Genomic DNA, 13,518 nt, shown 5'->3' with positions numbered 1-13,518 from the left:
TAACAGAACAAATCAAACACCAACAATTCAGAACTGCCTGCTACTCCTCTTCTTATTAATTGAGAAAACAAAAATACGTACTACAAACAATAATCTAATGGGCTTTTATAACCCTTACATTTAGTTTCCTATTCCAACTCAAACACTTTATTGGACTATAATAAGAATTCAAAAGTTGAAATAATAAAAGATAAATCAAACTTTTAAACTAAAAAGATAATGATAATAATTAATTTATTATCTTGATCTCCTCCAAGCCACCCCATGAGATCACGAACCGAACCGCCCTATATTATCTAGTGTTGTTTACGTTTCACATTACATACTAAAAATATTTTCATGTGTATTTAAACCAATAACTTTTGACTTCATAAACAGTCTTAACTGCTTGAAAATAAATAACAATTATTCTAATATTCTGTTTATTTATACTCAAAATAATCAGATTAAGGGAGTAAACACGTTAAACCAATATTATAAAATCTTAAAAATCAAATTTCAATCTCTTGATAAGTAACTAGCAGCATGTGCTCCAAAAAAAAATGTCAGCCAACGCATTGCATATTCGTCACAACAAGCGGTCCACGCTTCTTTTAAATCCATCAACCGAGCTTAGACTGCAACAGGTTCGCCAACCCCCCTAGAAGCTTCGTTTTTAACCTGCACGACAATGTGCATGTCAAAACAGGAGCCCGATAATTAATGCATTAAATACGATAAAATAAATATGTTGATGAAATAGAACTGTAAGTCTGTTCTTCGCATTTTAACTAGTTTGGCCCATTAGTAATTTAAGTACCCCGGAATTGACTTGTTTAAGAGTTACGTGTTGAAAAAATTGTTTGTTTAGATTGCGTGGTTTTGTTATACCATTGTAAAAGGATAGAGAATCTCAGTTGAGGAATTAAAGAGGTTTCCGCCCTTACCTGCAATTTGTATATGAAGTCTCTAATTTTATATAAAACTTTTTTTTGCACGAAAATGAATTATATAAGTGGCTTAGAATAATTTATTTACCTTGGCTGATTTAAATAATTCGTCGATCACTTCAGACAATGTTGGATGGGCATGAACAGCATACTTGATGTCCTGCATGATTCAAATGTTACCAATCAATTATAGTATTGACCTTTGTCCTTCTAAATAACAATTAATATAATAAGTTTTTTCAATTTCAAACCTGTATACGTGTTCCTAAAGCAATAGCGTTTGATGCTTCGTGAATGAGGTCAGCAGCGTGCATGCCAAATATATGAACACCAAGAATCTCCCCATTATCAGGCCTGTAAATCAACTGCAAGTAAAAAACAAAACTTTACCAATACGTTTTGAGTGGAACCAATTATGGCCAGACCCGTTTTGACCCATACACCAACCCGACCCGACCCACACTCATACTATAGATGTGTATATAGTAATTACCTTAGCAAGCCCCTCTCCTTCGTTTTCAGCAAGGGCTTTAGTGTTGGCTTTAAAGCTAGTTTTAGCAATACCTATTTCAAATCCTTCTTTTTCTGCTTTTTCTCTTGCTTGTGGCTGCAGGTTTATAAATAGAACTTTATAATTGCAAATAAAGGATATTTGGTAAGTGTTAAAGAACTGATAACATACCTCGGTTAATCCAACCATACTGATTTCAGGATGAGTAAAGCACGCAGCAGGGATGCTTAGATGATTAAGAACATGATCTTTCCCAGAAACTTGCTCAACAACTATTTTATAAACAATTACCGAATAAGAAAGGTAATAATAACAAACTGCTACTAAATGTTTAAATGATTTATTGAAAGTAATGAAAATTGGTCACCTGAAATCCCCTGTGCACTTGCTGCATGTGCAAGCATCATTTTTCCATTTGCATCACCAATGCAATATAAGTGAGGGACCTAATAAGCAAACTTATGTCAATGATACATAATATGTTGAGTATGATAAAATCATAAAATAGGTGATGTATGTACCAATTCTCCCTTTGAATCAATAACTCGCATACGTTCATCAACGGGGATAAAACCGCGTTGTGTTTCTACATTGACCTATAATAAGAAACATAGTATTTGGTTATCTTTGATCTTACTAATAGAAGCTCAGATGTGATATTGATAAGTTGACTTACATTCTCCAAACCAAGCCCTTGTGTAAATGGGGCCCGCCCGGTTGCAATGAGAGCAGCATCTACCTAGAACAAACGGTCAAATGTATGAATATGTGATCGAAGTATGAAAGTATTAGACTTGAGCATGGTCAAACTGACCTCCAATGTATCTTTTGGTTCCTTTGTCTTGGCGTCTATAAGCTCGATCGTTACAGGTTTACCATCCTTTGCTGGAGTGATCTATCAATATGGGAACTTTTAACAAACATGAACATTGAGGAATTGATGTCTACCGCAGCTAGGGCTGTAAACAAGCTGAGCTGGGTTCGGGTAGCCTCATTTATCTTAAGCTCAAATGTTGAGTTCGAGCTCAACTCATCAAATGCTCGAGCCACTGGTTTAGTTTTTAATTATCTTACATTTTACGAATATTGACATATATATATATATAAAGACTAAAAATATTATTTGTAACATACGCATAACGCAGAATTTATAAACTACAAAATCAGGATCATTTCAGAACTCCAAATATGTTTAGAACTTCTAGAACTCTTGACAGCCAATCATTTTATTTATTTTATATATTTAATATTATTGAGGTTTTTTTTGCCATTTATTATATGTAATCTTATGACTAGTTGATTACATATATATGTAAATTGGGTATCAACATATGTGTAGTTTGGTTATTACACATATGTAAACTTGTGATTACGTAACTACACGTTATAAATGACGAAATTACCCTCAAATAACTTTAAACATGTGAAATTAAAAAAAAAGTGATAGGTTGTTAGGAATTCTTGAAAATCTTAAATATTTAGAGTTCTGAAGAGATCCAAACCCTGTGCATATATATATATATAAGAATTTGGATTTTACTTTTAAATGAGCCACACGAATATTGCCAATACACACACATGGACAGACACATATGTATGTTTGTTTGTTTACGTATATAAATGATGGCTTTGATTTAAACGAGTCAACAAGCCAGAGCGAAGCACAAGCTGAACCGACCTTGGCTCGTGCTCAGCTCGTGTACAGACCAAGCTGGCTCGGCTTGGCTGGTTTGATTTCGAGTGAGCCATGATGCTTTTGAGCATCCCTACCCAGCCCCTAATAAAGGAATAGAAACATAAAAACCTTGGTTGCAAATACACCAGTATGATAGTCAATCTTTCGGGGATTTATAAGAACCCTTTGAGCCAATTTCCCAATTTCCGGGTCAAATCCAGGCATTAACTGATCTAAAGCTTCCACGAATGTCACCTCACTTCCAAGTGCTGTATAAACATCACTGAATTCAAGACCAATGTAACCACTTCCAACAATAGCTATCCACTCAGGCACCGTCTCTAGTTTCAATGCATGATCACTCGTTATTACGGTTTTACCATCAACGTCAATTCCCTTAGGCACAAACGGTACTGATCCAGTAGCAATGATAATATCTTTTGCAGTAACCACTGTCTCACTCCCCCCAGCTTTTCCATATTTCACTTTTTGTGGACCCTACATACACATCCATAACAAACTCAACATAAGGCATTTGCATGATCCAATACAGTTAATAAGAAAAATGTAAAAGTCATTTAAATCCAATGAACATACCACAACAGTGCCAACACCTGTTAATATGTCAACACCAAGAGATATCAAAGAATTGGTTAAATTATTTCTAATTTTGGAGGCGAGATTTTCTGCATGATCAGCTACTGCCTGCCTGTCATACCCTGCAGCTGCAACCTGTAAACCAAACGACTTCATGTGGTGTTCGTTTTGAAGCTCCCGCATGCGACCACTGACAGCAAGAAGGGCTTTCGAAGGAACACAGCCACGGTTAACACATGTTCCACCAACCACATCGCCTTCAATGATGGCGGTTTTCAGACCCTGCAGAGGTTAAATTCATGTTTATGTTTAATTAAACTAAAATGCATTAAAAGATATTAGTATAACCCTTTCATTGTTACTGAATCACAGGATGTACTTTCCCTAAATTATCTATGGCATGTGCATACCAACAGTTAAATTAAGTACAGTGTTACATGACTACTTCACATTCTCAGTATCGAAAATTTAGGTCCAGGTTCATTATTTTGAGCCAATTTTTTTATTCAACCCAAAATTTTCAAGTTCAAATGGCAAAAATGAAGAATCAAAACCGAACACAAACCATAACCGAACATTTTTTAAAAACCAAAGTTTTGGTTTGAGCCCCGAAACGAAATCGAATGGTTTTCAAAGATTCAAAAACTGAAGTTTCATTTTTAGCCCAAAACCAATACCGAACCCGACCCAAACCGAACAGTTTTCAATTAGCCCAAAACTGAACCCAAACTAACTGTTTTTTCATAGATTAAAAAACCGAACGGTATTAGCCCAACTGAAAACCGACCCAAACCAAACCGTGCACACCCCTTAAAAAAACCCCCAAATGAAATCAATAATATGTACATTCAATTAATACCTAGGGCAAATTGAATTACAATTACCTTTTCAACAGCATGAAGAGCAGCACCGTGACCACCAACACCAGCTCCAATAATAACCAAATCATAATCAAAACCACCCTTAGTCAACGAAGCTCCGTTTCCGGTCAACGAAGCCGAAATCTTCTTCTTCTTCTTCTTCTTCTTCTTCGTGACAGAAGGCAATTGGTTGAACACAACTGCTTTGCATCCAGAGAAAGCTTCTCTTCTGACACCACAAAACCAGAGCTGACTGGGGGCACCGAAGAACACGTCGGAGGTTGCTCCGCCGTCGGATCTGACTGTGAGCGGAGAAGATGAAGAAAGTGATAGAGAGATTGAAGATTGCATTTTGAATAAGTGAGGGAGTTGGGTTAGGGTTTGGTGAATGTATATGGAGACCTTTGGGACGTCCGCCGGAGGAGATGGCAACGGAGTTAACCAAGTGGTGGTCCGTTGGTTATTAGTTCACTTGTAGCAGTAACGTCAAGTTTTCCTCCTTTCATTTTTTTAGAAACCAACACATCTAGCTACTACCTCCACAAGCAAGCAGAGAGCAGTCATCTAAAAATAACTAAAGGAAACCACGTGAACAAGAATTTACACCACTTCAACCAATCTAATTCGCTACCAAAGATACCCACTCCGTTTGGGAAAACAGCGTTACGAATTTTATTTTCAAAATAGTAGGTTTAGAAAGAAAGAATAGGTTTCTATGTGTCTGGTAATACACTAAATGGATTTTAAGATATTTCTCTCTTCTCCTAGTGGCATTCCATGTAAGCGATGATGTGTACATTTGTTGTGACTAGATCAGCCATCTGAGATGGCTGGATCCAAACCATTTAACATAATTTCGTCACGGGGAAGCATAAGATGAAACCAGCCATTTGAGATAGCTGGATTGAACTCTGTATTTTCAATTATTCCAAACTCATGGGATTACTTCTTTGAAGATGCAAAGATGATTTCAAAGTCATGTAGTGTAAGTTGATGACATGTGACTTTTTTTACCACTATACTTACTATTTATATCAGAGCAAGTCACGAGAGTTTATTCATTTTTGATTCTACAAAAGAACACCAATACGTTTTCCCTATATTTCTCAAGTTACTACGTAACATTAATAAATTTTTAATGACGATTTGCACTTGTGGAATGCATAAAGGTTGAAAGTTGAACACATATATGGGAAAAAGAATATTGGTGTTATTTTGTAAAATCAAAATTCTTCTTGTATAATGGGTATACTCTCATGACTTACTCTGCATTAAAATAGTGAGAACAGTGTTCAAAAGATGTCATAGCTTACTTCCAAACGCATAAAACATGGAACGCCAAGTGAACCACTTCATCGCTTACATGGAACACCAAAAGATGGAACGTTTCTCTCATGACTCGCCACTTCTTGTATAATGTAAGCTTCTTGTATATTTGGCATACATTTGACGTTAAAATGTATAAAACATGTCTAAGATTAATTCCTTTGATAATACCTTTCAAATATCGCCTCATTTCTATACTTCCAAATGATACACCAAGATGTGCGCACGATAGCTTCCAAACCCCCCCCCCCCCCCCCCCCCCCCGCTTTTTTTTTGTTTTAGCAAATTACAAATTATCCAAGCAAGCCAAAATACTACTCGAGAGAGTGGACTTGGGCAACTTAATATCCAACCATCTTGACATACTCTTCCAATCTGAAGAAGCGATAACACAATCTCTGAAAATATTATCATTCATTTCCACATAGGTAGAACATAACGCACACGGTACACTATCTAATTTGATTCTTCTATTTCAAAGATTAACCTTAGTCGGAAGAAAACTTAATAACAATCTCCACATCGTTGTATTGATTTTCTTCGAGACACATTTATGTTATCTAGTTGTCGAGTCAACAACCAGAAGAATGCAACGATCAATATGTGTTATACCAATATTAACTTGGAAACGATCTTGGTATTCAATATCCAAAATCCACGTCTTTGTATTGTTTGATTAAGTAATCTTCTCTAGCTCTGGTTTAAGACCTTCAAATTGAGATAGTTCCACGCCACCCTCGGTTGTCTCCTTCAACACCACTATCACGAATCCTTATTGTTCCCATCTTTAATGAAAACATGTTTGTTAAAATGAAGATCGTATCATCTTTATTTAATGAAACCATGTTAAGATCAAGATAGTATATTCTTGGGAATCTAGTTGCAAGATTTTCGTTTCCATCCAAACATCATGCCAAAGACCATCGAATCCCCTTTACCCACTTTTTTTTTCATGGTTGATAGAGGGATAATGGGTTTATTATTAAGATCGTTGATAGATTTGGCAATCTAATTCTGAATTCTGTTACCGTTAGCAGTCCTCCTTTTATTAAAGGCATTCCATCTATCTGGATGAATAAGTTATGGTACAATCTTCACATCCACTTTAGCAATAGAGCACAGTTAAGCGTCTGCAGACTCACGATCCCAGCCCTCCCCTCATATTTTCCGCCAATATGGTGTCCATGGTACCCAAAAAAATCTATATTTATTTATTTATTAATAATCAACAAACCCAACAAATGTCGATATCTTTTTTGGGCACATTTTGAATCTCATCTCTTCCCCGCTGACATGCTTTGGGTTTTCTCGATATCCTACGGTTGCTGTAACAAACAGAACCAAATCGATGCCAATTGACTTCCCATCGCATCTTCGCCGCAATGCATGGTTCAAACCAACTAGTTCAAGTCATGAAAGCATTAAGTTGCAACGACCGGTCCAAATCAAGCATTTAATTGCCGGGAACCATATTCAATCAGAACCGATCAGGGCTAAGCTGACAAATATGAAAACATTCTCTTTTAAAGATAGTTAGAATGTAAACCATGTCTAAAATTAATACCTTTAATGATATGTTTGAAATGTCGCCTCATTTCTAAACTTACAAATGATACACCAAGATGTCCGTACGATAGCTTCCAAAACCCGCCCCCCTCTTATTTTTAGGCAATTATAAATTATCCAACCAAGCCAGAATATTATTCTCGAGAGTGGAATCTTTAAAAATATTATCATTCAATTCCAAATAGGTAGAACATAACGCACACGGTATATTATTCAATTTGACTCTTCTACTCCAAAGATTAACCTTTAGTCGGAAGAAAACTTAATAACAATCTCCACATCATTGTATTGATTTTCTTCGAGACACATTTGTGTTGTCTAGTAGTCAAGTCAACAACCAGAAGAATGCAACAATCAATATGTTTTCTACCAATATGAATTTGGAAACCATCTTGGTATTCAATATCCAAAATCCACTTCTTTGTATTGTTTGACCAAGTAATCTTCTCTGGCTCTGCTTTAAGACCTTCAAATTGAGATACTTCCACGCCACCCTCAGTTGTCTCCTTCAACAGCGCTATCACGAATCCTTACTGTTCCAATCTTTAATGAAACCATGTTTGTTAAGATGAAGTTCGTCTAATCTTTAATAAAATCATGTTTGTTAAGATCAAGATCGTATATTCTTGGGAATCTAGTTGCAAGACTTTCGTTTCCCATCCAAACATCATGGCAAAAGATCGTTGAATCCCCTATACCCACTTTTTTTTATGGTCGATAGAGGTATAATGTGTTTATTATTAAGCTCGTTGATAGATTTGGCAATCTAATTCAAAATTCTGTTACCTTTATTAGCCCTCCTTTTATTAAAGATGTTCCATATATGATATACCTGGATGAGTAAGTTATGGTACAATCTTCACATCCACTTTAGCAATAGAGCACAGCTAAGCGACTGTAAGCTCACGATCCTAACCGTCCCCTCGAATTTTTTGCCAATATGGTGTCCATCTTACCAAAAAATCTTTATTTATTTATTTCTTAATAACCAACAAACCCAACACATGTCAATATTTTTTTTGGGCACATTTTGAATCTCATATCTTCCCCGCTGACATGCTTTGGGTTTTCTCGGTATCCTTCCGTTGCCGTAACTAACCGAACCGAATCGACGCCAATTGAATTCCCATCGTATCTTTGCCGCAATGCACGGTTCAAACCCACTAGTTCAAGTCATGAAAGCATTAAGTTGCAACAACCGGTCCAAATCAAACATTTAATTGCTTGGAACCATATTCAATCGAAACTAGGGATGAGCTTGGTACCGTACCGGTACCGGTACCGAAAATCCCGATCCCGAAAATAGCAAATTTTTGGTACCGGTACCGGTACTTAAGGTAAAATTCGGGAAATACCGGTACCGTACCGGTCCCGAAAACTCAAAACCTTGGTACCGATTCGGTACCGACGGTACCAAATCGGTACCGATTTTGGTACAAGTACCGGTACTAATCGGTACCATACCGATTTTTGCTCATCCCTAATCGAAACCAATGAAGGCTAAGCTGACAAATATTAAAACATTATATATATATATATATATATTACAATCCATATGGTGGTTAACTCACAAAATTTACTATTTATGAAATAAGCCAATCACTTTGTTACAAATCACTTAAGGTAATATTATTTTATGTTTTTCGTATTCAACGCATTTGCAAAATTAGACTTCTATAATTAACATTTGACATATTTTATTTTTGAAAATATTATGTTTCTTAAATTATGTATACACAATTGCGACATGACTATTTATATTTACGTTTCAACATAAATTTTATTTGAAACCAATCTGGGTTAAAGATAATATATTTTAAAACTTTTTCATGTAGTAATGTTACTTTAAATTTCGAATACAAACGCCATTGTATCTACGCATGCCCCAATAAAAAATTTATTCAATACCGAGCTCACGCAATGCATGACCAAAACAAATGGTTATATACTGTATATTTTTTTATGCTTTCGTCACAACAATTAATTTTGTATAAATATTTTCTCATTTTTATATATGTTTTGATATAAATTTATTAAAACCAAACCTCTCATTATGCGCGCACAAATTTTAGTAACTTTATTTCTTAACGTGTATCAACGCTCGAGCCGTTTCCTTGTTCTCTTTTAAAGATAGTTAAAATCGATTTTTCTTCCTAAAAAACCCTATTATATCTAACAGAAGGTATAGTATATTTGATTTTACAAATCTAATCAACTACTTAATAGTAAAATCTTTTGTTCAAAAAAAGATATTAATCACACATAATAGTTGAAAACAATGATATCAAAACTACATTGCTTTAAATAACACCATTTAGTATTACTAACCAACCAATGTTAGGAATGCACCCACTACTCCAACTAGAGGTGCACAAATCGGTTTTTTTGAAAAAACCGGTTCGATTATTAACCGGACCGGTTTTTTTTATCCAGAAAAAAACCGGTTCGGTTAATAACCGGACCGGTTATTAACCGGTTTTTGTCAATGAAAACTCAAACCGGCCAAACCGGTTTGGACCGGTTTAGAAACCGGTTAGAACCGGTTATTAAACCGGTTTTTTTACAACCGGTTTTTAATAACCGGTCTAACCGGTTAACCGGTTTTTTTTTTTTTTTTTTTTTTTTTTTTTTTTTTTTTTTGCTTTAGGGTTTAGGGTTTAGGGTTTCGTTGTTAGCATTCTTTGCTTGGAAGATTAAAAACACATAACTTTCATTTATAGCTTTTACATTAAAAATACAAACATTAAATCGTTATCGCATATTCGTAACTCAAAAATACAAACATTAAAGAATGCTTAGACACGATTACATTAACAAGTTGATGTTTGTTACTCATTTTCTTCGCTACCCGATCCCGAGCTATTCCTTAGGTAATCGTCGTACGCGGCTTCTTCATCGGTCATTGGTTGAGTGTGTCCTTGATTGACCTCGTCTTCATACAAGGCCGCCTCATACTCCATTTCCCCCTCGAGTGAGCGTTGATGTTGTGCCCTATCTAAAGAGTCCAAGTAATCCTTGTAGCAAATCGACATCTCTACAGCTGGTGGAGTGAGTCGAGTCCTCCTAATCGATATAACCCTGCCAGAAACAGAAAAAGCAGACTCCGAAGCTACCGTGGAAGCTTGGACCGTTAGTAAATCTTTGGCCATGGCGGCGAGGATCGGAAACTCATCCTCCTTACCTCTCCACCAAGCCAGCATATCAAGACTTCTAAATTCATCCGGAGTCATGTGTTTCACAAAGTTGGTACCACCATACCTTCCAAGTTCACTGCTTGGGGTGTTTACCCTTTGACGTTTACCGGCGTCTTCCCAAATCATGTAGTACATCCCCATTTCAAGGTCGGTTTGGGATTGGGATTGGGCAACAGCTCTTAACGAGTCATGAATTTGGGAAGACGACCCGTGTTTTGTAAGGTAAACATCATACATGTTTGCCAAGGTGGTGTTGAAAGCATTCTTTAAAGTTTGGTTATAATGGGGGTTTTGATCGTCGTTTAACTCTAGGTCATCACAAATTTTTTCTATTAAAGCTTCAACACCACCAACATTGATGCAAGGGTTTAACGCAGCCGCACAGGTCAAAACAGCGGGTAGTTGTTGAAAATATTTTCTAAATTTTTCTTTCATTTTTGCACCCATATCAAAATAAGGTGCACCCCTACAATGAATTTCAGTCAACTTTGTGCACATGACAGCAATTTTTGGTAAAGCAATGGGGCTTGTTGGATAGTAAACCCCGGATAAACTAGTTGTGCAAGATTTAAAAATTTGAAGAACCTCCGTAACGATCTCAATCAATAACCAGTTTCTAGGATCGTACGGTGCACATTTACCCCTATTTGACAAAATTTGATGAAACGCAATTAACGATTGTTTTTGTTGGATGGCTTTCTCAAACATTTCACAAGTCGAGTTCCATCTTGTTGGACAATCCCAATTAGGCCCCAACCATTGACAGTTAGCTTCTTCACAAAATTTTTTGTATCTTGAAAATGTTGAATTGTTGCTAAAAACATCTCGTAACATTCTTTTAAAATTGTTTCTTTGCGTTTCGATCACGTTTAACCCATCTTGCACGGCCAAGTTGATAATATGTGCAATGCATCGGCTATGAAAAAACGCTCCATCACAGATAGGTTTATACTTTAATTTTAAATGGCCAACCGCGGCCGTATTGTTGGACGCGTTATCAAACGATATTGAAAAGATTTTATCTTCAATCTTGTATTGTCGAATGACTTTATCCAAGAGTTTAAAAATATTTCTACCCGTGTGCGGGTAATCAAACAATTGAAACGCAACGGTTCGTTTCATCATTTGCCACGACCGGGGGTCAACCCAATGAGCCGTCACACAAATGTATGAGTCGGGCGAACCATTAGGTACCGACCACACATCCGTTGTTAAGTTCACACCAGTTTGTAAGTTTGAAAAGTATGAAATTAGTTCGGATTTAGCGTTTTTCCATGCTTTAAGACAATCTCTTCTAAGGGTCGAACGACTTACGTGTTGGTAGCGTGGTTGAACATACTTTTGCATCATCTCCGTGAATTGAGGGTTGTCGAAGTGGTTGAAAGGAAGTGATTGTTGAATCACAAAGTTGCCAAACTGTTGACGTACCGCTTCAAGGTCGTACGTAAACACCGTTCCTTGATTCGTCATCTCCGGCTGCGAACTACTTCCGGATTCGTCCTTCAAGACCTTGCAAGAGGGCTTTTCTACATGAGCTCTTAAACTGGAGTTTGCTTCTTTGTTATAAAACTTCAAACAATGTTTGCATCTAGCTTTTTGGGTTCCGTTAGACATTTCGCATAGGTCGAAATGTTGCCAAATATCTTGGTTTCGTTTCGTGGGGATGACCCGAACGACGGTTTCTCCCGTGTTCGAGGCACCCATGTTGACCGATGAAGCAGCACTTTGGGAGGCCATGATAATCGACTACGAATTAAGAGTGGTATACTCGAGTATGAAATAAACGACTACGAAAGAAGAGCGTTTGGAGTTGTATAATCGCGTATGAAATAAACGTTTAGAGCGTTTGGAGTTGTATAATCAAGTGTGATCTAACCAATACCCAACCTAAACTATATATAGATGTTTGTGGGGGTAAAATGGTAAAAAAACAAAAAAAAAACGGCTAAAAAACGGTCAAAAAAAAAAAAACGGCTATAAAGCCGTTTGGTAACGTTCGAAAACCGGTTTAACCGGTTAACCGACCGGTTAACCGGTTTTTTAATAACCGGTTATTAAAAAAAACCGGTTATAAAAAAAACCGGTTATAAAACCGGTTTTGGCTCCAAAACGTATAACCGATACGTAAACCGGTTACGTAAACCGGTCAAACCGGTTTTTAAAAAAACCGGTTTTTAAAAAACCGGTTTCCGGTTGAACCGGCCAAACCGGTTCCGTAACCGGTTTTTTTGAACACCTCTAACTCCAACCAACACTCTTTAATTTCTCTATATACCCACTATCAATGCTAACTACCATAAATTTGACAGAAAATTAAAAAGCATCTTATTTGTATTTTTTTAATTGCAACAAAATCATAATAAAATATCTGAAGTTCTTTTGTTTTTTCTTTTTTGTCTTTTTGGTTTAAAAGATAAATCTACTTAACTGTTACAAGTGTGTCATTTTAAATTATAAATCTATTATAATATATACAAATGTGTTATTTTAAACTATAAGCATATTTAAATATTACAATCACACTGTTTTAAAGTTTAAACTATAAAAATCTATTCAAGTATAACAAATATACCATTTAAAATTAAAAAAATATCTTAAATATAACAAAATAAAAATATAATATTAATTGTTTGGTAGCACCTATCATATCACATTTTTAATTTAAATGATTTGAACAAAGAAACTTATATATGTATTAACCTACATCAACTCATTATACAATAGAGTTGACCTCATCTAAATCGCACGATGATCAAAAGGAGTAACTCTATGAAAATTGAGGAATTCTAGAAACACTATCCAATTTTACTAAAAAAACCCATCAATACGTCTCGTATAATTATACGAGGCGTATAGGATC

General features: G+C 36.0%; 1 protein-coding gene across 2 annotated transcripts; it reads right to left on the bottom strand.

The window, feature by feature from the left end:
* Positions 1-503: 503 nt before the first annotated feature.
* LOC143637090 (dihydrolipoyl dehydrogenase 2, chloroplastic-like) lies at positions 504-4,923 on the bottom strand. 2 transcript variants are annotated; one of them, XM_077104572.1, is made up of 13 exons: positions 4,597-4,923; positions 3,713-3,994; positions 3,245-3,613; positions 2,255-2,335; positions 2,117-2,179; positions 1,962-2,036; positions 1,808-1,886; positions 1,612-1,712; positions 1,423-1,536; positions 1,181-1,294; positions 1,018-1,089; positions 871-926; positions 510-660 (listed from the first exon to the last, which is right to left on the bottom strand). In XM_077104572.1, the coding sequence occupies exons 1-13, from the start codon at positions 4,921-4,923 to the stop codon at positions 603-605; spliced, it is 1,791 nt and encodes a 596-aa protein (XP_076960687.1). In that variant the 3' UTR covers positions 510-602. The 2 variants fall into 2 exon arrangements, with proteins under 2 accessions (XP_076960748.1, XP_076960687.1); XM_077104633.1 differs by lacking the exon at positions 871-926 and having other exon boundaries at positions 504-660.
* Positions 4,924-13,518: the final 8,595 nt, after the last annotated feature.

The sequence above is a fragment of the Bidens hawaiensis genome, unplaced genomic scaffold, assembly GCF_021521415.1.
Source record: "Bidens hawaiensis isolate Kalapana, Puna unplaced genomic scaffold, B.hawaiensis_p1.1 tig00000055_1, whole genome shotgun sequence".
In the NCBI taxonomy this organism is placed as follows: Eukaryota; Viridiplantae; Streptophyta; class Magnoliopsida; order Asterales; family Asteraceae; genus Bidens; species Bidens hawaiensis.
The sequence above is the reverse complement of the archived record's forward strand: the minus strand, read 5'-3'. Positions and strand labels throughout refer to the sequence as shown.

Excerpts from the sequence above, each read along its gene's own strand:
- LOC143637090 (XM_077104572.1), bottom strand. The coding sequence starts at position 4,923 with ATGCAATCTTCAATCTCTCTATCACTTTCTTCATCTTCTCCGCTCACA. Across the intron at positions 1,887-1,961 it reads TTGATTCAAAGGGAGAATTG|GTCCCTCACTTATATTGCAT; the intron begins GTACATACATCA and ends TTTGCTTATTAG. Across the intron at positions 1,090-1,180 it reads CTTTAGGAACACGTATACAG|GACATCAAGTATGCTGTTCA; the intron begins GTTTGAAATTGA and ends TGAATCATGCAG.